Source organism: Cherax quadricarinatus, chromosome 10, assembly GCF_038502225.1.
Source record: "Cherax quadricarinatus isolate ZL_2023a chromosome 10, ASM3850222v1, whole genome shotgun sequence".
Taxonomy (NCBI): Eukaryota; Metazoa; Arthropoda; class Malacostraca; order Decapoda; family Parastacidae; genus Cherax; species Cherax quadricarinatus.
This window is the reverse complement of record NC_091301.1, coordinates 36,166,617-36,193,445: the sequence shown is the minus strand read 5'-3', so window position 1 is coordinate 36,193,445 and position 26,829 is coordinate 36,166,617. Positions and strand designations below refer to the sequence as shown.

The 26,829-nt window shown below is 39.9% G+C and overlaps 1 protein-coding gene across 1 annotated transcript in view; it reads right to left on the bottom strand.

Moving 5' to 3' along the window:
- IntS1 (integrator complex subunit 1) overlaps window positions 1-26,829 on the bottom strand; it is an 89,078-nt gene that overhangs the window by 25,835 nt on the left and 36,414 nt on the right. Inside the window, exon 6 of the mRNA XM_053799708.2 lies at window positions 16,584-16,685. Within this exon, the coding sequence (XP_053655683.1) occupies window positions 16,584-16,685 (102 nt within the window). The remainder of the gene's footprint in view (window positions 1-16,583; window positions 16,686-26,829) is intronic.

Sequence of the window (26,829 nt, the reverse complement as noted above, 5' to 3'; positions counted from 1 at the left end):
CATTCTTGACTATGTATTGGAATTTGGACTGGCAGGCGGACAGGTATTGGACGGTGACGTCATTTGTTTACTCTTCAGCTTCGCTAAAGAATAGAACATTTTTGCTACCGTGAGCGCAATTTCAAGGTACTTTTTGTCATGAAAGCAATCAAAATCATATCTATTTCTGTAATATATTTTTCATTCTATCAAATGAGACCGAAAAAATGAGAATATAACCATAAAAACATACAAAAATATACCGCTAAGTGGCCACTAATGGCTGAGAAGTGAACTCCGCTATTTATGGTCTGATTTCTTTCATTTCTGGTGTACATTAAGAAGTATCGTTCCATCATACATTGCCAAACTTTGAATAAGATAACCCAACAAACAACTGAGAAAATAATTATATAATAATAATAATAATAATAATAATAATATCTTTATTTACTACACGTACATGTACATGTGGCCCGGTGGCCTGGTGGCTAAAGCTTCCGCTTCACACACGGAGGGCCCGGGTTCGATTCCCGGCGGGTGGAAACATTTCGACACATTTCCTTACACCTGTTGTCCTGTTCACCTAGCAGCAAATAGGTACCTGGGTGTTAGTCGACTGGTGTGGGTCGCATCCTGGGGGACAAGATTAAGGACCCCAATGGAAATAAGTTAGACAGTCCTCGATGACGCACTGACTTTCTTGGGTTATCCTGGGTGGCTAACCCTCCGGGGTTAAAAATCCGAACGAAATCTTATCTTATCTTATGTACAAGGTATACAGGCCTAGCTGACATCAATGACATACTACTATATAAAAAGCCACTTGTTATGCAGAGTATTTGAAGAAAATTAGGTCAGTGTCCCAGGATAACACCCACACTAGTCAGCTAATTCCCAGGTACCCATTTACTGATGGGTAAACATAGACAACAGGTGTAAAGAAACACGCCTAATGTTTCTACCCTGGCTGAGAATAAAATATATGGTTAACCCAAGCCAGGTACTAAAAATAAGCCATGTTGACTTTTTTGGGTTATCCTAGGTTCTCTACACATATGCTGCTATGTGTGATAATCTATATAGAGAAAATAACTTTTTTTGTTTCAGGTTTATGGTGCAGTACGAGTGTATATCACAGTTAGCCCTGTGCTATACTCAGTTTTCTCTAATACAAGCCCCCAAGACAGGGATAGGAGAATGGTATTTGTATACCATATCCTCTTCATACCTCTGTCAATCTGCTGGGTGTTATGCCAAATATTATTTATTCTGGAGTATTTAACATGTTTTATGTTATTTATATTGTTTATCATGTCATATTAGATCAATTGTGATAGGCAAATAAGCTGTAGTGTTGATATTAGCATAATAATAAAGCATATTCTCCTGCTTCATGCGGCTGAGCTCATGGCAACCAACAGTGGCTTCAAAGCCACCTTATCTTTAATGGATAATGTACTGTGTAGATGCTTTACATAATGAGAAGCATTTCTTTTATTCATTGGAACCATGGCTAGGACTAAAAGCAAGCAGGTTAAAACAATAAATGGAGAAAAAGAAATTGGAATGACTTATGCAGCAAGTAGCGCCACCAAACAGTACCAGCAGGCTGGTGTGGCGACCATGGAAATTTGAAATTATGCTAGCCAAAATTAGTGCCGAATAACTGAAGGAACCGAGTAACTGATTGCCGGATTTGTGATGGCGGACCTGTACTGCCCTTTATTCAGTAATTGCTATACTCCTAGTTCTAACAACAATTAAAGAGCAACTTTCAGGAGATTTAACATTTTTTTCCCTCTTGTCCATATAGCCACATTTATTAAAATACTCCTGGTGCTATTGACTACCTCAGGTGCCACAGATTTTGTTTTAATACATTTTTGTTTTTAATACATTCTTTTATTATTATATTCACTAGCTCCTTTAATCTAGCTGTAAATGTCTACCGTAGTTCATAAACTCACATTTGTTGAAACAATTAAGGTGCTATTAGATGCTTAAGTGTATAACTGAATTATCTGTTCTGTAATAGTCCCTTTTTCCTTCAAATTTTTACAAGTTTCAAGAATAATTACAGAGTCTTATTCATAAGTCTAGTTGCTATTGACTACCTCAGGTGCTACTGATTTTGTTTTTAATACATTCATTTATTATTATATTCACTAGCTCCTTTATTCTAGCTGTAAGTATCTACTGTAGTTCACAAACTCACATTTGTTACAATAATTGTGCTAAATTTTTTTTTTTTTTTTTTATTATCACACTGGCCGATTCCCACCAAGGCAGGGTGGCCCGAAAGAAAAACTTTCACCATCATTCACTCCATCACTGTCTTGCCAGAAGGGTGCTTTACACTACAGTTTTTAAACTGCAACATTAACACCCCTCCCTCAGAGTGCAGGCACACTACTTCCCATCTCCAGGACTCAAGTCCGGCCTGCCGGTTTCCCTGAACCCCTTCATAAATGTTACTTTACTCACATTCCAACAGCACGTCAAGTATTAAAAACCATTTGTCTCCATTCACTCCTATCAAACACGCTCACGCATGCCTGCTGGAAGTCCAAGCCCCTCGCACACAAAACCTCCTTTACCCCCTCCCTCCAACCTTTCCTAGGCCGACCCCTACCCCGCCTTCCTTCCACTACAGACTGATACACTCTTGAAGTCATTCTGTTTCGCTCCATTTTCTCTACATGTCTGAACCACCTCAACAACCCTTCCTCAGCCCTCTGGACAACAGTTTTGGTAATCCCGCACCTCCTCCTAACTTCCAAACTACGAATTCTCTGCATTATATTCACACCACACATTGCCCTCAGACATGACATCTCCACTGCCTCCAGCCTTCTCCTCGCTGCAACATTCATCACCCATGCTTCACACCCATATAAGAGCGTTGGTAAAACTATACTCTCATACATTCCCCTCTTTGCCTCCAAGGACAAAGTTCTTTGTCTCCACAGACTCCTAAGTGCACCACTCACCCTTTTCCCCTCATCAATTCTATGATTCACCTCATCTTTCATAGACCCATCCGCTGACACGTCCACTCCCAAATATCTGAATACATTCACCTCCTCCATACTCTCTCCTTCCAATCTGATATCCAATCTTTCATCACCTAATCTTTTTGTTATCCTCATAACCTTACTCTTTCCAGTATTCACTTTTAATTTTGTTCTTTTGCATACCCTACCAAATTCATCCACCAATCTCTGCAACTTCTCTTCAGAATCTCCCAAGAGCACAGTGTCATCAGCAAAGAGCAACTGTGACAACTCCCACTTTATGTGTGATTCTTTATCTTTTAACTCCGCGCCTCTTGCCAAGACCCTCGCATTTACTTCTCTTACAACCCCATCTATAAATATATTAAACAACCACGGTGACATCACACATCCTTGTCTAAGGCCTACTTTTACTGGGAAATAATTTCCCTCTTTCCTACATACTCTAACTTGAGCCTCACTATCCTTGTAAAAACTCTTCACTGCTTTCAGTAACCTACCTCCTATACCATACACCTGCAACATCTGCCACATTGCCCCCCTATCCACCCTGACATATGCCTTTTCCAAATCCATAAATGCCACAAAGACCTCTTTAGCCTTATCTAAATACTGTTCACTTATATGTTTCACTGTAAACACCTGGTCCACACACCCCCTACCTTTCCTAAAGCCTACTTGTTCATCTGCTATCCTATTCTCCATCTTACTCTTAATTCTTTCAATAATAACTCTACCATACACTTTACCAGGTATACTCAACAGACTTATCCCCCTATAATTTTTGCACTCTCTTTTGTCCCCTTTGCCTTTATACAAAGGAACTATGCATGCTCTCTGGCAACCCCTAGGTACCTTACCCTCTTCCATTCATTTATTAAATTATTGCACCAACCACTCCATAACTATATCCCCACCTGCTTTTAACATTTCTATCTTTATCACATCAATCCCAGTTGCCTTATACCCTTTCATTTTACCTACTGCCTCACGAACTTCCCCCACACTCACAACTGGCTCTTCCTCACTCCAACAAGATGTTATTCCTCCTTGCCCTATACACGAAATCACAGCTTCCCTATTTTCATCAACATTTAACAATTCCTCAAAATATTCCCTCCATCTTCCCAATACCTCTAACTCTCCATTTAATAACTCTCCTCTCCTATTTTTAACTTACAAATCCATTTGTTCTCTAGGCTTCCTTAACTTGTTAATCTCACTCCAAAACTTTTTCTTATTTTCAACAAAATTTGTTGATAACATCTCACCCACTCTCTCATTTGTTCTCTTTTTACATTGCTTCACCACTCTCTTAACCTCTCTCTTTTTCTCCATATACTCTTCCCTCCTTGCATCACTTCTACTTTGTAAAAACTTCTCATAAGCTAACTTTTTCTCCCTTACTTCTCTCTTTACATCATCATTCCACCAATCGCTCCTCCTCTGAATTATCTATACTGTAATAATCCCTTTTTCTTTTAATTTTTTACAAGTTTAAGAATAATTACAGAATCTTATTCATAAGTGTAGTTGTAGATTCAATATAACTCTTATATTATTTTACTCAGAAAATCTAGTTTGTAAAATTAGTCTCATCCTATGATTACAGGCATAGATCCTGATGTAAACTTTTTACTAAATGAAATACACGAATCAAACAGTAACTATAATTACTATACAGCAGACCAAGCAAAGACATTACTCAGCGCAAACAATAACATAACCATCTTTAACTACAATATCAGATCCTTGAGCAAACATTATGATGACCTCACAGCATTACTCAATTCCCTTCATTCCAAAATATCAATCATCACACTCACAGAAACCTGGCTTAAGCCTGATATTACAGATGTCTATACCATTCCTGGCTACATGGCCATACACAACTTTAGAACAGACCAGCAAGGGGGAGGAACAGCTATATACTACTCAAACCAACTCAAATGCATCGATAAATCCTGCACAAGGGATGAACATGGAGAATATATCATAGCCAAATTTAAATCAAAAGACCTGCAAAACCCCTCACAATTATAAACATATACAGAGTACCACTTTTAAATGTTGATGAAGAAAGGGAGGTGGTAATTTCATGCACTGGCCAGGGAGGTATACCATCTTTTAGGAGTGAAGAAGAGCAGAATGTAAGTGTGGGGGAGGTACGTGAGGCATTACGGAGAATGAAAGGGGGTAAAGCAGCTGGAACTGATGGGATCATGGCAGAAATGTTAAAAGCAGGAAGGATATAGTGTTGGAGTGGTTGGTACTTTTGTTTAATAAATGTATGAAAGAGGGGAAGGTACCTAGTGATTGGCAGAAAGCATTTATAGTCCCTTTATATAAAGGGAAGGGGGACAAAAGAGATTGTAAAAATTATAGAGGAATAAGTTTACTGAGTATACCAGGAAAAGTGTACGGTAGGGTTATTATTGAAAGAATTAGAGGTAAGACAGAATGTGGGATTGCGGATGAGCAAGGAGGTTTCAGAGTGGGTAGGGGATGTGTAGATCAAGTGTTTACATTGAAGCATATATGTGAACAGTATTTAGATAAAGATAGGGAAGTTTTTATTGCATTTATGGATTTAGAAAAGGCATATGATAGAGTGGATAGGGGATCAATGTGGCAGATGTTGCAAGTATATGGAATAGGTGGTACGTTACTAAATGCTGTAAAGAGTTTTTATGAGGATAGTGAGGCTCAGGTTAGGGTGTGTAGAAGAGAAGGAGACTACTTCCCAGTGAAAGTAGGTCTTAGACAGGGATGTGTAATGTCACCATGGTTGTTTAATATATTTATAGATGGGGTTGTAAAAGAAGTAAATGCTAGGGTGTTCAGGAGAGGGGTGGGATTAAATTGTGGGGAATCAAATACAAAATGGGAAATGACAAAGTTACTTTTTGCTGATAATACTGTGCTTATGGGAGATTCTAAAGAAAAATTGCAAAGGTTAGTGGATGAGTTTGGGAGTGTGTGTGTAAAGGTAGAAAGTTGAAAGTGAACATAGAAAAAAGTAAGGTGATGAGGGTATCAAATGATTTAGATAAAGAAAAATTGGATATCAAATTGGGGAGGAGGAGTATGGAAGAAGTGAATGTTTTCAGATACTTGGGAGTTGACGTGTCGGCAGATGGGTTTATGAAGGATGAGGTTAATCATAGAATTGATGAGGGAAAAAAGGTGAGTGGTGCGTTGAGGTATATGTGGAGTCAAAAAACGTTATCTATGGAGGCAAAGAAGGGAATGTATGAAAGTATAGTAGTACCAACACTCTTATATGGATGTGAAGCTTGGGTGGTAAATGCAGCAGCGAGGAGACGGTTGGAGGCAGTGGAGATGTCCTGTCTAAGGGCAATGTGTGGTGTAAATATTATGCAGAAAATTCGGAGTGTGGAAATTAGGAGAAGGTGTGGAGTGAATAAAAGCATTAATCAGAGGGCAGAAGAGGGGTTGTTGAGGTGGTTTGGTCATTTAGAGAGAATGGATCCAAGTAGAATGACATGGAAAGCATATAAATCTATAGGGAAAGGAAGGAGGGGTAGGGGTCATCCTCAAAAGGGTTGGAAAGAGGGGGTAAAGGAGGTTTTGTGGGCAAGGGGCTTGGACTTCCAGCAAGCGTGCATGAGCGTGTTAGATAGGAGTGAATGGAGACGAATGATACTTGGGACCTGACGATCTGTTGGAGTGTGAGCAGGGTAATATTTAGTGAAGGGATTCAGGGAAACCGGTTATTTTCATATAGTCGGACTTGAGTCCTGGAAATGGGAAGTACAATGCCTGCACTTTAAAGGAGGGGTTTGGAATATTGGCAGTTTGGAGGGATATGTTGTGTATCTTTATACGTATATGCTTCTAAACTGTTGTATTCTGAGCACCTCTGCAAAAACAGTGATAATGTGTGAGTATGGTGAAAGTGTTGAATGATGATGAAAGTATTTTCTTTTTGGGGATTTTCTTTCTTTTTTTGGGTCACCCTGCCTCGGTGGGAGACGGCCGACTTGTTGAAAAAAAAAAAATATAAATAATGTAGGTATGTAGGGGATAAAAGAGAGTGCAAAAATTATAGGGGGATAAGTCTGTTGAGTGTACCTGGTAAAGTGTATGGTAGAGTTATAATTGAAAGAATTAAGAGTAAGACGGAGAATAGGATAGCAGATGAACAAGGAGGCTTTAGGAAAGGTAGGGGGTGTGTGGACCAGGTGTTTACAGTGAAACATATAAGTGAACAGTATTTAGATAAGGCTAAAGAGGTCTTTGTGGCATTTATGGATTTGGAAAAAGCGTATGACAGGGTGGATAGGGGGGCAATGTGGCAGATGTTGCAAGTGTATGGTGTAGGAGGTAGGTTACTGAAAGCAGTGAAGAGTTTTTACGAGGATAGTGAGGCTCAAGTTAGAGTATGTAGGAAAGAGGGAAATTTTTTCCCAGTAAAAGTAGGCCTTAGACAAGGATGTGTGATGTCACCGTGGTTGTTTAATATATTTATAGATGGGGTTGTAAGAGAAGTAAATGCGAGGGTCTTGGCAAGAGGCGTGGAGTTAAAAGATAAAGAATCACACACAAAGTGGGAGTTGTCACAGTTGCTCTTTGCTGATGACACTGTGCTCTTGGGAGATTCTGAAGAGAAGTTGCAGAGATTGGTGGATGAATTTGGTAGGGTGTGCAAAAGAAGAAAATTAAAGGTGAATACAGGAAAGAGTAAGGTTATGAGGATAACAAAAAGATTAGGTGATGAAAGATTGAATATCAGATTGGAGGGAGAGAGTATGGAGGAGGTGAACGTATTCAGATATTTGGGAGTGGACGTGTCAGCGGATGGGTCTATGAAAGATGAGGTGAATCATAGAATTGATGAGGGAAAAAGAGTGAGTGGTGCACTTAGGAGTCTGTGGAGACAAAGAACTTTGTCCTTGGAGGCAAAGAGGGGAATGTATGAGAGTATAGTTTTACCAACGCTCTTATATGGGTGTGAAGCATGGGTGATGAATGTTGCAGCGAGGAGAAGGCTGGAGGCAGTGGAGATGTCATGTCTGAGGGCAATGTGTGGTGTGAATATAATGCAGAGAATTCGTAGTTTGGAAGTTAGGAGGAGGTGCGGGATTACCAAAACTGTTGTCCAGAGGGCTGAGGAAGGGTTGTTGAGGTGGTTCGGACATGTAGAGAGAATGGAGCGAAACAGAATGACTTCAAGAGTGTATCAGTCTGTAGTGGAAGGAAGGCGGGGTAGGGGTCGGCCTAGGAAAGGTTGGAGGGAGGGGGTAAAGGAGGTTTTGTGTGCGAGGGGCTTGGACTTCCAGGAGGCATGCATGAGCGTGTTTGATAGGAGTGAATGGAGACAAATGGTTTTTAATACTTGACGTGCTGTTGGAGTGTGAGCAAAGTAACATTTATGAAGGGATTCAGGGAAACCGGCAGGCCGGACTTAGAGTCCTGGAGATGGGAAGTACAGTGCCTGCACTCTGAAGGAGGGGTGTTAATGTTGCAGTTTAAAAACTGTAGTGTAAAGCACCCTTCTGGCAAGACAGTGATGGAGTGAATGATGGTGAAAGTTTTTCTTTTTCGGGCCACCCTGCCTTGGTGGGAATCGGCCAGTGTGATAATAAAAAAAAAAAAAAAAAAAAAATAATGTAGTCCGCCTGGGCTACATAGCCCAGAGCCATATTATTACCATCGACATACCATGTTCATTGAGTTTAATCGTTTCTAACAACTACCTTCAGATGTCATTCATAAACAAAGGGAGAAGTAATGAATAATTCATGCCGAGAATTGTAAACAAAAGCGTTATGTATTAAGGGGAGTGACGTAATGTTTTCCCTCCACCCGGATACCACACCTCCATAGTATATAAACAAAATGTTTATATGTTATGTAACGTGTTTCTTATATAATTTTGAAGAAAATATCATAGATGGATTAATGAAAATGTCTATATTGATGTAAAATTAGACATTTAATGTGCCCAAGAGTGATTATTATTACATAATAGAGAGATGTGCTCATGGAGAATGTAAACAAACCGGGTGGCCCGCACCGTATTTGAAAGACAATTTGCCATATAGAAAGTTTTGGTCATAATTTGAGATCGCCGTATTAGCGGAACGCCGTAAGGCAAAATGCCGAAAAGCGGGGTCCTGCTGTATATATTATGGAACAATAGTAATAAACAATGTTTTGTATTGTTTGTGTAAACAAGTTTTATACACAATCTAATAGTGATAATGTTTGTTCAGTTATTGTGTTGTAAACAATGAGTGTATACAGTGGACCCCCGGTTAACGATTTTAATCCGTGCAAGAGGGATAATTGTTATGCGAAATAATCGTTATGCGAATGAATTTTCCCCATAAGAAATAATGGAAATAAAATTAATCCGTGCAAGACGCCCAAAAGTATGAAAAAAAATTTTTTTTACCACATGAAATGTTAATTTTAATACACACAAACTGAAAAAGGCATGCACAATTACATGACACTTACTTTTATTGAAGATCTGGTGATGATTGATGGGATGGGAGGAGGGGAGAGCATTATCTTCTTACTGTTTAGAAGGGGAATCCCCTTCCATTACGACTTGAGGTAGCAAGTCCTTTTCCGGGGTTACTTCCCTTCTTCTTTTAATGCCACTAGGACCAGCTTGAGAGTCACTGGACCTCTGTCGCACAACAAATCTGTCCATAGAGCTCTGTACCTCCCGTTCCTTTACGATTTGTCTAAAATGGGCCACAACATTGTCATTGAAATAGTCACCAGCACGGCTTGCAACAGCTGTGTCAGGGTGATTTTCATCTATAAAGGTTTGCAGTTCAACCCACTGTGCACACATTTCCTTAATCTTTGAAGTAGGCACAATGGATTCCACAACTGGCATAGGCTTCTCAGGGTTAGCCCCAAACCCTTCAAAATCTTTCTTAATTTCCATACTAATTCTCACCCTTTTTACCACAGGGTTGGCACTAGAAGCTTTCTTGGGGCCCATGGTCACTTATTTTCCAGAAACAGCACCGAAAACACTGTAATAATACGAAATATTCCGAGTGTATGCTTGGATGTTACCACGGAGGCTGGCTGGTAAACAATTTGATGGGCGGCACATGTGAGGGCACATTGGACGCGTCTCGGACGAAAATCGGTGAGCGGGTTTTTAATCGGTATGCGCGGCAAAAATTTTGCGATAAAAGTAAGCGGTATGCGGAAAAATCGCTATGTGATGCCATCGTTATGCGGGGGTCCACTGTATTTGAACAATACACCTTACTTTTGTCTCACAGGCCACATAAGTTACTTAGAAAAGAAAAATATTGGAAAATACAAGAAACCTTTGAATTGGAGTAAATAAAAGAATACCAGGTGGGTGGCATTCGCCGCTGTTGCCATACGCTGCTCATTTTCTGCCAACTTTGCGCCTCTATATCTCAGTAAGTACTGATGGCAAAAAAAAAAAAATTTTAGGCTTAAAACACTCAGTAAAATAATCCTAACATTTTGGTAAGAAAATTTTTTTTTTTTTTCAAATATTTTGTGACATAGAATGACAGTTTCAGACAGGGGCCTGCAACAGTAAAAGGTTAAAAGGGGAGTGTTAATATGACATTACATCAGTGAATCCTTGGTGTTTGCTGCACTGTTTGCTCGAGCTGGCGCTCAATTTAACTGGCGCTCCCACAAGGTACTAAGTGGTCCCAGATTTTTTTTAATATGGTGCACACTGAGTGTTAAGACCCATTCTATGCTGACCAGGCATCTCAGGCCAATTGTGCCAAATTTGGATGCAGGAAAATTAAAACATATTTGGACTGTTTAGGGGTTAAAGAGATGAAAAAACTAAGTTAAAGAGATAAATAATCTAACATAAAGTAGGAGTTGTCACAGTTACTGCTTTTGGGAGATTCTGAAGAGAAGTTGCAGAGGTTGGCGAACGAGTTTGGAAGAGCATGTAAAAGAACAAAGTTAACCCGTAAATGGTCCAAACGTACGTGTTCTTACTGCTAGTGCCCCGAATATTTTGAAAAAAAAAAAATAGTTTTTTTGTATAGAAATAAAGAGCACATTTTCTTAAGTGTTATAGGATAAAAAAAAATTTAGGGTCAGTACTTACCGAGATATGAGGCCGTGAACTTGGCACTTGGTGATCACCTGATGGGAACATCGAGTCCTGCAGCTTGCAGAAGTGTTGCCGATAAACCTTTTTTTCCCATTTCTAAATTATTTTATATAATTTTTATGTTCTGATAATTACAATTTTTAGTAGTTCTTGTAATTGCATAACCAATCTTTGCTCTGACACTAATATTAGGTACTGAAACTGTACTCAAATTGTCACAAACACACTGACAGGTGAACATTTACACCTGCCTGGGTCATTTACTATTGTCTAGGAACATACACAAAATATTTATAAGTCCCAGCAATGTTTTGGATAAGCGAGTATATAATAATAAGAAGAAAGAAGAAGACAAAGAAGAAGAAGGAATAAGAAGAAGGAGGAAGAAGAGGAAGGAAGAAGAAGGAGGAAGAAGAGGAAGGAAGAAGAAGAAGGAAGAAGAAGAAGGAAAAAGAAGGAAGAAGAAGGAAAAAGAAGGAAGAAGGAAAAAGAAGGAAGAAGGAAGAAGAAGAAGGAAGAAGAAGAAGGAAGAAGAAGAAGGAAGAAGGAAGAAGAAGAAGGAAGAAGAAGAAGGAAGAAGAAGAAGGAAGAAGAAGAAGGAAGAAGACGAAGGAAGAAGAAGAAAAAGAAGAAGAAGAAGTTCTCTTGAAGTATGATGTGTAAGACAAGTGTCAGTGACAAGCTCTGCGAGCGAGGGTGCATGATATTTGATGAGCAGTCCAGTGATAAGATGAGATAAGGGGTGACATTTTGATGAGCGCCAGTGAGGGTCCAGTGATGAGATAATTGGTCACATTTGATGAGCTTGGCATCTTTGTCTCCGCTTATCTGTCTCTCTGTCTCAGAGAGAGCTACTGTGAACCAACAGGTATTCTTATGCATTATATCTACAAGCACAGTATAGCACTTTGTCTGGATTTTTTGGGTTATCCTACGTAATTTACACTATGTATAATTGTATTTATGTTTACCTGTGAGACAGAAAGAAAGAGATAGAAAGAGACAGAGACAGATAGACAGATAGAGACAGAGATAGATACTTTCCAGAATTGTTTCTCTTTACTTAGGACATAGGTTATATGACATTCTGAAAGGGTGTTACACAAATGTTGCACATGGGTTATTATCGAGGTTTTTGATATTTCCTCGACCACTTGTGGCCACATCCACCTCAAAGCCACTAAACTTGGACATGATACATAGTTGCACAAGGAATTATAGTTGGGTGTACATGCGAAAAGCCCCTTGTATGCAGAGCAGTATGGGCAGGCTTAAAATTAACTTAAGATTAACTAAGCAATGATATATTCAGTGGTAAAAATTACAGTAAACAAAATACAACATGAAGTACAAATGAGTATTTTAAACAATGAAATCTGAACCTTTCAATTAAGAGGCGTTATAATTGTACAAATTTGTAGCATAACAATGTATAATATAACAAAATGATCAATATACTATAACAATATACTATTTGTAGTGCAGAAACAGGTCACATGGTCATTAGATGAGTTGCTGTGCATTCAAGAGAATGGATTATTCTATTATGTAATGTAATTAAAAAAAACATAGTTTGATAGGGTCACAGGCTACACTTTTACGAAATACAGTTATTCAATATTTATTCAGTTGTGGGTAAGTGGTTTTTAAGAAGAGTCTTGAACTGATAAACACACAGTGTTTCTTTTGTATTCACAGGTAATGAATTCCAGATTTTTGGGCCTTTTATGTGCATTGAGTTTTTACATAGTGTGAGATGGACATGGAGAACATCAAAGAGTGATCTGTGCCTTGTGTTATGGTCATGTGTTGTACTGAGGTTGGTAAGGAGAAGTTTGTGGAGAGGGTTTTTATCTAAGTTTATTGTTCTATGTATGTAGTAGGCACAATAATAAGTATGGATGTTTTGTACAGTGAGTAAGTTTAGACTTGACTATTGGTGGAGTGTGCTGCCTGGAGTGGGAATGTATCATTCTGACTGAGCCTTTTGTTGGGTAATTAGTGGTCTGAGATGATTTATTGTTGTTGAGCCCCATGCACAAATTCCACAGGTGAGATAGGGGTAAATGATGCAAGTGATATAGGGCCAGGAGAGCTGATTGTGGAACATAGTACCGTATCTTCGATAGTATGCCTACGGTCTTCGAGATTTTCTTGGAAATTTGTTGTACATGTGTTTGAAATTTGAGTCTATTATCAAGGTGGATTCCTAAGAATTTTCTCTCTGTGAGTTTCGTGATAGGTGATCTGTTTATCATTATGTTAAGAGGAACATTTCTAGTTCTGTTCCCAAACTGAATGAAGTAGGTTTTGTCAATATTGAGAGTAAGCTTGTTAATCATCATCCAGGTAGATATTTTCTGTAATTCGGTATTTACAGTATTGGCTAGTATGACTGGGCTTGGGTGAGAGAAGACATATGTAGTGTCATCTGCAAATAGTGTGGGTATGAGTAGTTGCGATGCATTTGGTAGGTCATATATGTAAATGAGAAAGAGGAGAGGGCCAAGGACACTTCCCTGTGGGACTCCAACTGTAACTGGTTGTGTGGAAGAGTTTGCTCCATTTGCGTACACATATTGGCATCTGTTGCTAAGGTATGACTTTAGGTAGTTGAGGGAGTGCCCTCTTATACCATAATGTGATAATTTTATGTGCAACAAATAATGGCCAACTGTATCAAAAGCTTTACGTAAATCAACGAAGATCACCAATGGGACTTCTTTTTGTCAAGTGCAGTGTATATTTGTTCAAGCGTGTGTATAACAGCATAATTCATATTTTTATTAGGCCTGAACCCAAACTGACAGGGATTGAGTATGTTGTGGGAGATGAGGTAGAAATAAATTAGCTTATGAATTAATTTTTCAAAGATTTTAGAGAGAAGGGGTAAGTTGGATATTGGCCTATAGTTATTCAAGTCTGCTTGCTCTCCACATTTATCCTCCACAATTATCCTCTGAACTGTATTTATCACCTCTAGAATTCAAGTCCTGGCTAACCAGTTTTCTTGAATCCCTTCATAAGGTTACCTTGTCACACTCCAACAGCATGTCCACTAAAAACCACTTGTGTTTATTCATTCCTATCAAATTTTCCTGCACAATACTCACGCCACACACTGCTCACCAACAAGGCATCTCCACTACCTTCATGGCACCTCCACTACCTCCATGGCACCTCCACTACCTCCATGGCACCTCCACTACCTTCATGGCACCTCCACTACCTCCATGGCTCCTCCACTACCTCCATGGCACCTCCACTACCTCCATGGCACCTCCACTACCTCCATGGCACCTCCACTACCTCCATGGCACCTCCACTACCTCCATGGCACCTCCACTACCTCCATGGCACCTCCACTACCTTCATGGCACCTCCACTACCTTCATGGTATCTCCACTACCTTCATGGCATCTCCACTACCTCCACTACCTCCATGGCACCTCCACTACCTCCATGGTGCCTCTACTACCTTCATGGCACCTCCACTACCTTCATGACATCTCCACTACTTATTTATTTATTTTATGTCTTTGCAAACAGAACACTGAGATTTTATATTTACAATAGTGGGTTGCAATGCAAAGAGAGCCTCTATTATGCCTAGGCATTATGGGCCAACTTAACATTATTGGCTTACAGACTACTTAACACTAAGGATTATATCATAGTTGTATAGTAGGATAGTAATTATTTCATAGTTGTACAGTAGATTATTAATTATAAGTGAATCAAATTTGTATAAAACAAATGATATATTCACATATTCTAAAATGCTTTTTGTAAAAACAATGATTCAATTATATTCCTGTCAACAATGGATAAAAGGTTCAAAGTGATTGTTGAAGTTATGATGTGAGAGTACATAAGTGAGTATGTGTGTACTATGATGTGAGAGTACATAAGTGAGTATGTGTGTACTGAGTATTTAGCATTTAATCTAGGGTGATTAAGTGGCTTTTAAGAAGTCTTCCACCTCAAAGCCACTAAACTTGGGGTCAATATCACTTTCCTCTTAAAAGGGGAGTGTTAATATGACATGACATCAGTAAATCCTTGGTGTTTGCCGCACTGTTTTCTCTAGCTGGCACTCAGTTTAACTGGTGCTCCCACAAGGTACTAAGTGGTCCCAGACTTTTTTAATACAGCGCACACCAAGTGTTAAGACACATTCTATGCTGACCAGGCATCTCAGGCCAATCGTGCTGAATTTGGAGGCAGGAAAAATAAAACGTAAATAGCATATGTTTGAGGCACTAGCGGTAAGAACGTATGTATATGTTTGGACCGTTTATGGGTTAAAAGTTAAAATAGGAAAGAGCAAGGTGATGAGGATAACAAAAAATCTAGGTAATAAAAGATTGGATATTTGATTGGAGAGGAGTACAGAGGAAGTGAATGTATTCAGATATCTGGGGGTGGACTTGTCAGCAGATGGATTTATGAAAGACTAGATGGATCTATGATGAGGGTAAAAAGGTGAATGGTGCACTGAGAAGAGAAGTCTGTGGAGACAAAGAACATTATCCATGGAAGAAAAGAGGGAAATGTATGAGAGTATAGTGGTACTAACACTTTTATACGTGCTTTGGGAGAGAATAGGATGGGTGTTGGAGTGCTCTGGGAGAGTACAGGATGTGTGTGAAGAATGGGTTTGAGTGTTGCAATAAGGAGAAGGCTGGAGGCATTAGAGATGTCATGTCTGAGGGCAATGTGTGGTGTGAATATCATGCAGAAAATCCATAACTTGGAAATTAGAAGTAGGTGTGTGGTTTCTAAAAGTTTTATCCAGAGGGCTGAGGAGGAGTTGCTGAGGTGGTTCAGACATTTAAAAAGGATGAAACAAAATAGAATGACATGGAGGGTGCATAAATCTGTAGTGGAGGGAAGGCAGGGTCGAGGTCGTCCTAGGAAAGGTTGGGGGATGGGGCAAAGGAGGTTTTGTGTGTGAGGGGCTTAGACTTCCAGCAAGCGTGCATGATTATGTTAGATAGGAGCGAGTGGGAGCAAATGACTTTTATGATTTGATGTGCTGTTGGAGTGTGAGCAATAAAATATTTATGAAGGGATTCAGGGAAACTGGTTAGCTGGACTTGAGTCCTGGAGGTGGGAAGTACAGTGCCTGCACTCCAAAGGAGGGGTAGAGATATGTTGTAGTTTTTGAACTGCAGTGTAGGCACACCTCTGGCAAGACAGTGATGGACTGAATGATGATGAAAGTGTTTCCTCTTTTTCAGGTCACACTGGCTGAATGGGAAACGGCTGATGTGTTAATAAATAATAAAAAAATAATTGAAGAAATGAATACTGTATTAAATGGGCACATTTGTATGACCATTTACACTCATATTCTGGTTACCACACACCCTTGTAAGATTACATTCATCACGTGCCAAATAAAGTTCCCATACATAAAAAACATTCAACATATATGCATGATGTGAGTGAACAGAAAAAGGTGAATTGCTTGCCTGTTTCTTGTGTTCTCGGTGAAGTACATCAATGGTGAAGCACTGTAGCACAAAAGACTGTACTTCACTCTTACTTAGTTCTGTGTGTAGTGGCTGAGAGATCTGAAAATGCAAGTAGTTTTGGTAAACTGCATAGGCTCAAGAAATTTTAACCTGTAAACCAGCACAGTATTTATTATATGCACACATTCCAGCAGGCATGCGTGAGCGTGTTTGATAGGAGTGAATGGAGACAAATGGTTTTTAATACTTGACGTGCTGTTGGAGTGTGAGCAAAGTAACATTTATGAAGGGATTCAGGGAAACCGGCAGGCCGGACTTGAGTTCTGGAGATGGGAAGTACAGTGCCTGCACTCTGAAGGAGGGGTGTTAATGTTGCAGTTTTAAAAACTGTAGTGTAAAGCACCCTTCTGGCAAGACAGTGATGGAGTGAATGATGGTGAAAGTTTTTCTTTTTCGGGCCACCCTGCCTTGGTGGGAATCGGCCGGTGTGATAATAAAAAAAAAAAATAAAATTGCTTCTGCCAAATATGCAAGGGATACTTTCCCAGAGGCTCCAAGAATCTAGAAACCACAAGCACCACTAAATGCTCTCTGTATAACTCAACACACTGAGGACTGTGGTGCACAGATATGCTCACTTCAACTGCAACACACTGAGGACTATGGTGCAAAGACATGCTCACTTCACACACAACACACTGAGGACTATGGTGCACAGACATGCTCATTTCAACCACAACACACTGAGGACTATGGTGCACAGACATGCTCGATTAACCCTTTCACTGTCACGAACCCTGCTCTCAAACTTGCTCTCAGTGTCGGAGAATTTAAAAAAAAAAAAAAAAAAAAAAATCTTATGAAATGAGAGAATCTTTTCCCGATGGTAATGACATAAAAAATATGAAATTTGATGTTAAACCTATGGAATTATGTTCTCACAAAGTTAGCTGTCTCGGCGATATTTACGCATTGGCAATATCGCTCACTTTGAACCCTATTTTCGGCCAATTCCATTGTTGCAGTCGACCAAACTCATAGCTAGAAATCCATTTTTTCTATTTATTAAGTATAAGAAATGTTCATTTACCTATTTCAACTACCCAATAAAGTGATAAACAATTGGTAATTTGGCCAATTTCGTACACAAATCAAGTAAGGCCAATTTCAAAATAGGGTCCAGAATTAACAATACAAACATTCCTAGCACTAAAATAACATTTTCTCTGTTCATTAGTCACATCTCCAGGCCCCTCTTATATTACGCATGCTTTCCATTTGAATTTTTTAATTTAAATTTTTATTCACACAAAAAATAGATTTACTGTTATGCAGACTACTGCATTATTGTAAAAATGGTATAAATAATATCAGCACATCAAGGATGTCAGCCACAGCACCATGTCTTCCTTTGCAGATGACACCCGAATCTGCATGACAGTGTCTTCCATTGCAGACACTGCAAGGCGGACTTCAACCAAATCTTTCAGTGGGCTGCAGAAAACAATATGAAGTTCAACGATGAGAAATTTCAATTACTCAGATATGATAAACACGAGGAAATTAAATCTTCATCAGAGTACAAAACAAATTCTGGCCACAAAATAGAGCGAAACACCAACGTCAAAGACCTGGGAGTGATCATGTCGGAGGATCTCACCTTCAAGGACCATAACATTGTATCAATCGCATCTGCTAGAAAAATGACAGGATGGATAATGAGAACCTTCAAAACTAGGGAGGCCAAGCCCATGATGACACTCTTCAGGTCACTTGTTCTATCTAGGCTGGAATATTGCTGCATCCTAACAGCACCTTTCAAGGCAGGTGAAATTGCTGACCTAGAAAATGTACAGAGAACCTTCACGGCACGCATAACAGAGATAAAACACCTCAATTACTGGGAGCGCTTGAGTTTCCTAAACCTGTATTCTCTGGAACGCAGGCAGGACAGATACATGATTATATACACCTGGAAAATCCTAGAGGGACTAGTACCGAACTTGCACACGAAAATCACTCACTACGAAAGCAAAAGACTTGGCAGACGATGCACCATCCCCCCAATGAAAAGCAGGGGTGTCACTAGCACGTTAAGAGACCATACAATAAGTGTCAGGGGCCCGAGACTGTTCAACTGCCTCCCAGCATACATAAGAGGGATTACCAACAGACCCCTGGCAGTCTTCAAGCTGGCACTGGACAAGCACCTAAAGTCGGTTCCTGACCAGCCGGGCTGTGGCTCGTACGTTGGTTTGCGTGCAGCCAGCAGTAACAGCCTGGTTGATCAGGCTCTGATCCACCAGGAGGCCTGGTCACAGACTGGGCCGCGGGGGCATTGACCCCCGGAACTCTCTCCAGGTAAACTCCAGGTAAACATCTGTGAAAGCATATTAGACCCACCAGTTGACGTGTAGTGGACATGTGACATCATTTGTTTACTCTTGAACACTGGCAAAAATTAAACATTTCCGCTACTTTGAGCTCAATTTCAAGGTATACTTTTATTCCATAAACCATTCAAAAACCATCTCTATTTCACTATTACAGTATATCTTTCATTCTATCAAAAGAGCCCAAGAAAACAAGAATACAACAATAAATATCATACAAAAATACACCGCAAAGTCAGTGTTTTAACCCCTAAAGGGTCCAAACGTATATATACGTTGTCTCACCCAGTGCCCCAAATATTTTGAAAAAAAAAAAAAAAAAATCTGTTTTTTATAGAAAGAAGGAGCACACTTTTTTAAGCATCTTAGAATAAAAAAAAAATTAGGGTCAGTACCTCTGAGATATGAGGCTGCGAAGTTGGCACTTGGCGATCACCTGATGGCAACATGGAGCACTGCCGCTTGCAGAAATTCTACATATTTACCATTTTCTTCCATTTTTTTTTTCATTTTCTTGGTTTTCATGATATGATAATTATGTTTTATAGTAAATCTTTTGATTTCAATGCCAATTGTTGTTTATACACCAATATTATATATGAAATTATTATGATATTGTCATAAACACACATGTGCACACTGACAGGTGATTTTGCACACCTGGCTGAGTCACATTCTATTATCTACAACTATACACAAGTATTTACATGTCCCACTTATGTTTCAAGAATTCCACTATTATATGATACTCCATGAAGCATGGATTCATATAGAGTGGCACCCCACACTGGTGACAAATGAATCATGTGTCCTTCCGCTGTTAGGGTCGTTTTGTGGTGGTAGCACACACAATATACCTTTTCTGGGAATTCTTCTTCTTTGGGGTAGGTGGTACTGGTACCAGATAGTGACAGTTAGGGGTGATTTGGTCTGGCACTTCCCCCACTGGCTGTGGTTGTGTGACAAGTTGCTGTTGAGGGGCAGGTAGAGGTGTGGCACCATACTTTCTTGCTATCTGTTTCACAACATTCAGAGAGAATTCTTGTAGACATTGAGCACTGCAATGTCTACAAGGTGAAAAAACAGTTTTACATACCACTCGCGACTCCTTCATACACAGTCAATGAACCCTATCATCATGTCACACTTGTCAACTAGTCGCATATTGTTCGCATAGTTCACGACAGCAGCTGGCTTTACACTGCATTCATTGGTCTCCCTGTTCATTTTGTCTGTACCATCTCATTTCTGTGGATGGTTGACAGCAATGTCACATTCCGTTTGTCATGCCACATCAGTGCCATGATGTCATTAGCATGAAACACTTGCACTGCACCTTCAATGCTGCCTCCACTGAACCTTGGCATGTTTTCTATTCCTTTTCACTGTTCCACATGTACATATCAGTATTGTTCACACGTAGGAAATCAGCGAGCATAGGGCTTGTGTACCAGTTGTCTGTGTACAATGCATGGCCCTTGCCAAGGTATGGTTCCATCATCCTGCGAACAACATCACTGGAAATGCCCAACATCCGTCTGTCATCATCGAGTATGTTTCTCCCAGTGTATACAGTAACATCCAACACAAGACCACCCTCACAGTCACACATAACAAAAAGTTTTATATTAAAGCGATTACATTTGCTCGGTATATATTGCTTGAATGACAGGCGTCCCTTGAACAGAATCAAGGACTCATCAACAATAATGTTCTTGAAGGGATAAAAGTATGCACTGAATTTCTGCTTCAAATACATAAACACTTCCCGGATTTAGTATAGAAGGTCATTTCTGTTTGGGCGTATTTCTGTCTGAGAAGTGCAACATTCATAGCAACAGAGTGAATCTGTTGCAGGGAAGGAGGTCACGGAAGACTGGAGTACTGATGAAGTGGTCTGTGGACCAGTAATTACGTATACTGTTCTTATAGGTATGTGGCATAAGCATGACAGTGGCAAGGAATAAATACATTTCAGCCACTGTTGTGTCTTTCCACCTGTGCAGCCGTGATGATTCTCCAACCTCTGCTTTGTTGTCCATGACATATCGGTAATAACTGTTTGTCTGGGTCACTATCAAGTTCATTATAGGCTCATCAAAGTACAACTGGAAATAGTCTAACTCTGTAGACTCATTTGTTAGGAGACATTCTGGCTGGATGCCACTTCCACTCGCATCAAAATCACAAGGCTGTGGCACAAATATACTTTGTGTCCAGTTCCACTCACGATCACATGGTGCAGGGTGGACCTGTGGCATGGGGCGAGGGGGAGCGGGAGGTGGGACAGGAGTGGAGGCAGCACATGGTTGAAGGGATGCCGGGCAGTCCTTTGTCTGTCCACCCACTGCGCCATGTGGTCCAGGAAAATGATAGTTTTCTCTTGCGAAGTTGCCTATGGGTAACACTCGCCACTCCAGAGGTGCTTGGCCCAGAGTCTTGTGTGGCCACACTGGCCACCCCAGAAGTGCTTGGCCTAGGGTCTGCTGTGGCCACACTGGCTACCCCAGAGGTGCTTGGCCCAGGCTCTGGTGTGGCCACCCCAGAGGTGATAGGCTGAGGGTCATCTGGATTATCATCGACATTTTCACTAATTCCTTGAATATTACTGGCCCCAATGGGGTCAAATCCACTAAACTCAAAATCTATATCACTTTCCTCGAATGGTAGTGCTAATGCGACGAGGCATGAGTGAATCACTACTATGTGCCATGATTTTGAAGCAAAATGGAGCTGAAAGTAACTGGACCTACCATGCGGTACCCAGGCGTCCCCGATTTTTTTCATACGGTGCACACCCATTCTCTCATGTCTAGACGACTCAGACCTATCGCGCCAATTTTGAACAAAGGGCCTGATGTGAAAAGTGAGTCATAATAAGCGTGTATGCACCTGGAGAAGAGAGGAGTGTAGAGGAGAGAGAGAGAGAGAGAGAGATTTTGGGAGATGTTAAGCAAATGTATAGGAACCTTTGAACCAAGTGAGAGAGTAATTGTGGTAGGGGACCTAAATGCTTAAGAAGGAGAAACATTTAGAGACGGTGTGGTAGGTAAGTTTGGGGTGCCAGGTGTAAATGATTATGGGAGCCCTTTGATTGAACTTTGTATAGAAAGGGGTTCAGTTATAAGTAATACGTATTTTAAGTAGACAAGATATGATGTAGGGTGTATTGACAGCAGTTTCTTGGACTATGTACTGGTAGATAAAAGACTGAGTAGACTTCAGGATGTATATGTTTGTAGAGTCACCACAGATATATCAGATCACTTTTTAGCTGTAGCTACAGCAAGAGTAAAAGGCAGATGGGATACAAGGAAAACAGAAGCAGCAAGTAAGAGAGAGGTGAAGGTGTATAAACTAAAAGAGGGGGAAGTTAGGGTAAGATATAAACAACTATTGGAGAATAGATAAGCTAGTGAGAATATAGGCAATGGGGTCAAAGATGCCTGGGGTAGGTTTAAGAATGAAGTGTTAGTGTTCAGAAGAAGTTTGTGGTTACAGGAAAGTGGGTGCAGGAGAGAAGAAGTGAGATTGGTGGAATGATGATGTAAAGAGAGTAGTAAGGGAGAAAAAGTTAGCATATGAGAGGTTTTTACAAAGTAGAAGTGATGCAAGGAGAGAAGAGTATATGGAGAGAAAAAGAGAGGTTAAGAAAGTGGTGAAGCAATGTAAAAAGAGAGCAAATGAGAGAGTGGGTGAGATGTTATCAACAAATTTTGTTGAAAATAAGAAAAAGTTTTGGAGTGAGATTAATAAGTTGAGGAAGCCTAGGGAACAAATGGATTTGACAGTTAAAGATACGAGAGGAGAGTTATTCAATGGAGAGTTAGAGGTATCGGGAAGATGGAGGGAATATTTTGAGGAATTGTTAAATGTTGATGAAGATAGAGAAGCTGTGATTTTGAGTATAGGACAAGGAGGAATAACATCTTGTAGGAGTGAGGAAAAGCTAGTTGTGAGTGTGGGAGAAGTTCATGAGGCAGTGGGTAGAATGAAAGGGGGTAAGGCAGCTGGGATTCAAGGGATAAAGATAGAAATGTTACAAGCAGGAGGAGATAAAGTTTTGGAATGGTTGGTGCTATTATTTAATAAATGTATGGAAGAGGGTAAGGTACCTAGGGATTGGCAGAGAGCATGCATAGTTCCTTTGTATAAAGGCAAAGAGGATAAAAGAAACTGCAAAAATTACAGGGGAAATAAGTCTGTTGAGTATACCAGGTAAAGTGTATGGTAGAGTTATTATTGAAAAAATTAAGAGTAAGACAGAGTAGGATAGCAGATGAACAAGGAGGCTTTAGGAAAGGTAGAGGGTGTGTAGACCAAGTGTTTACAGTGAAACATGTAGGTGAACTATTTAGATAAGGGTAAAGAGTTTTTGTGGCATTTATGGATTTGGAAAAGGCATATGACAGGGTGGATAGGGGGGTAATGTGGCAGATGTTGCAGGTGTATGGTATAGGAGGTAGGTTACTGAAAGCAGTGAAGAGTTTTTACGAGGATAATGAGGCTCAGGTTAAAGTATGTAGGAGGGAGGGAGATTATTTCCCTGTAAAAGTAGGCCTTAGACAAGGATGTGTGAATTCACCGTGATGGTTCAATATATTTATAGATGGGGTTGTAAGAGAAGTGAATGCTAGGGTCTTGGCAAGAGGTGTGGAGTTAAAAGATAAAGAATCAAACACAAAGTGGGAGTTGTCACAGTTGCTTTTTGCTGATGACACCGTGCTTTTGGGAGATTCTGAAGAGAAGTTGCAGAGGTTCGTGGATGAATTTGGTAGGGTTTGTAAAAGAAGAAAATTAAAAATGAATATAGGAAAGAGTAAGGGTATGAGGATAACAAAAAGATAAGGTGATGAAAGATTAGACATCAGATTGGAGAGAGAGAGTATGGAGGAGGTGAATGTATTCAGATACAGTGGACCCCTGGTATTCGATGGCATCGGTATCCGATAAATCCGGTATTCAATGCATTTTAATGCAAAAATTTTGCCTCGGTATCCGATCGAAAACCCGGTATTCGATGCGATTCATATGAGATGTGTCCACGTGTGGCCTGAACTGCCCCGTGTGTGCCAGTGTTTACAAGCCAGGGAGTGTGCACGCATCTAAGGATACATTCGGTACATTCCATATTATCACTGTTTTTGGTGCTTGTTTCTTCAAAATAAGTCACCATGGGCCCCAAGAAAGCTTCTAGTGCCAACCCTGTGGTAAAAAGGGTGAGAATTAGTATGGAAATTAAGAAAGATTTTGAAGGGTTTGGGGCTAACCCTGAGAAGCCTATGCCAGTTGTGGAATCCATTGTGCCTACTTCAAAAATTAAGGAAATGTGTGCAAAGTGGGTTGAACTGCAAACCTTTATGGATGAAAATCACCCTAACACAGCTATTGCAAGCCGTGCTGGTGACTATTACAATGACAATGTTGTGGCCCATTTTAGACAAATCTTAAAGGAACGGGAGGTACAGAGCTCTAAGGACAGATTTGTTGTATGACAGAGGGCAAGTGACTCTCAAGCTGGTCCTAGTGGCATTAAAAAAAGAAGGGAAGTAACCCCGGAAAAGGACTTGCTACCTCAAGTCCTAATGGAAGGGGATTCCCCTTCTAAACAGTAACAACTTCGACACTCTCCCCTCCTCCCATCCAATCAACTATCACCAGATCTTCATTAAAGGTAAGTGTCAATTATTCTATTGTTATTGTTGTTATTGTAATTATTCTATTGCATTAAACTTAATATTTCATGTGGTAAAAAATTTTTCTTTTCATACTTTTGGGTGTTTTGCACGGATTAATTTGATTTCCATTATTTCTTATGAGGAAAATTGATTCGCTTTTCGATATTTTCGGTATTCGATGAGCTCTCAGGAACGGATTAATATCGAATACCGGGGGTGCACTGTATTTAGGAGTAGACGTGTCAGCAGATGGGTCTATGAAAGATGAGGTGAATCACAGAATTGATGAGGGGAAAAGGGTGAGTGGTGCACTTAGGAGTCCGTGGAGACAAAGAACTTTGTCCGTGGAAGGAAAGAGGGGAATGTATGAGAGTATAGTTGTACCAACTCTCTTGTATGGGTGTGAAGCATGGGTGATGAATGTTGCAACAACAAGAAGGCTGGAGGCAGTGGAGATGTCATGTCTGAGGGCAATGTGAGGTCTGAATATAATTCAGAGAATTTGTAGTTTGGAAATTATGAGGTGTGGGATTGCCAAAACTATTATCCAGAGGGCTGAGGAGGGTTGTTGAGGTGGTTCAGACATGTAGAGAGAATGGAACAAAACAGAATGACTTCGAGAGTGTATAAATCTGTAGTGGAGAGAAGGCGGAGTAGGGGTCGGCCTAGGAAGGGTTGAAGGGAGGTGGTAAAGGTTTTGTGTGCAAGGGGCTTGGATTTCCAGCACATGTGCATGAGCGTATTTGATAGGAGTGAATGGAGACAAATGGTTTTTAATACTTGACATGCTGTTGGAGTGCGAGCTAAGTAACATTTACGAAGGGATTCAGGGAAACCAGCAGGTCAGACTTGAGTCCTGGAGATGGGAAGTACAGTGTCTACACTCTGAAGGAGGGGTGTTAATGTTGCAGTTTTATAACTGTAGTGTAAAGCACCCCTCTAGCAAGACAGTGATGGAGTGAATGATGATGAAAGTTTTTCTTTTTCGGGCCACCCTGCCTTGGTGGGAATCAGCCAATGTGTTAACCCTTTCAGGGTCCAGAGGACAAATTTCAAGGTGTGCACCAGTGTCCAAGAATTTTCAAAAAATAATTTTGTTATTTTTTCTTATGAAATGGTAGAGAATCTTTTTCTGAAGGTAATAAAACAAAAAGTACGAAATTTAATGGAAAACTGACAAAATTATGTTCTCATGTCAGCGATATTTATGCATCGGCGATTTTGCCAACTTTGACTCCCATTTTAGGCTGATTACATTATTCCAGTCGACCAAATTCTTAGCTATTTCACTAGTATTACTTATATTCTATCGACTGAGCACAAGAATTCGCCAAGTCAACTGTTTCAACTACAAAATAAAGTGATCGGAATTTGGTAATTTGACCAATTTAATGCAAAGTTCAAAATACTCCAATTTCAAAATAGCATCCAGAATAAACAATGCAGGTATTCCTGGAACTAAACTAACATTTCCTCTGTTCATTAGTTACGTTTTCAGGCTTTACTAATGAATTCCATTTTGATTTTTTATTCACATAATGAATTTTTATGCAAACCAAAAAATAGAAGATTTACTGTTATGCAATATTGTAATAATTGTATAAATAATATCACCACATTTGTGAACATATATCAGACCCACCAGCTGGCATGTATTAGACGTGTGAGGTCATTTGTTTACTCTTGAACATTGGCAAAAATTTAACATTTCTGCTACTTTGAGCTCAGTTTCAAGCCATTTCCAGTACTAAAACCAATCAAAATCATCTCCATTTCTGTAATATATCATCCATTCTATCAAATGAGACCAAGAAATCACAAATACACCTAAAAAAACATACGAAAAAACATTGACAAATCGCTGTTTTAATCGAAAATTACGGTCTCAGTTTTTTCTCTCATTATGCACTATGTGTTGCAGGATTTGTTTTATGTGGTGCACACATACCACATAGATGTATTCTCTCATATCTAGGCCAAAATTTACCACTCACAGCTTATCAGAGTGAGCTGAGCTCATGACGTAGATCTACGGTTTGGACTCTCAACATAAAGCTGTAGATCTACAGCACAGACCCTCAAAGGGTTAATAAAAAAAAATATATACATTATGGGCGATAGTGGTAAGAACGTATATATACGTTTGGACTGTTTAGAGGTTAAACCAAATAC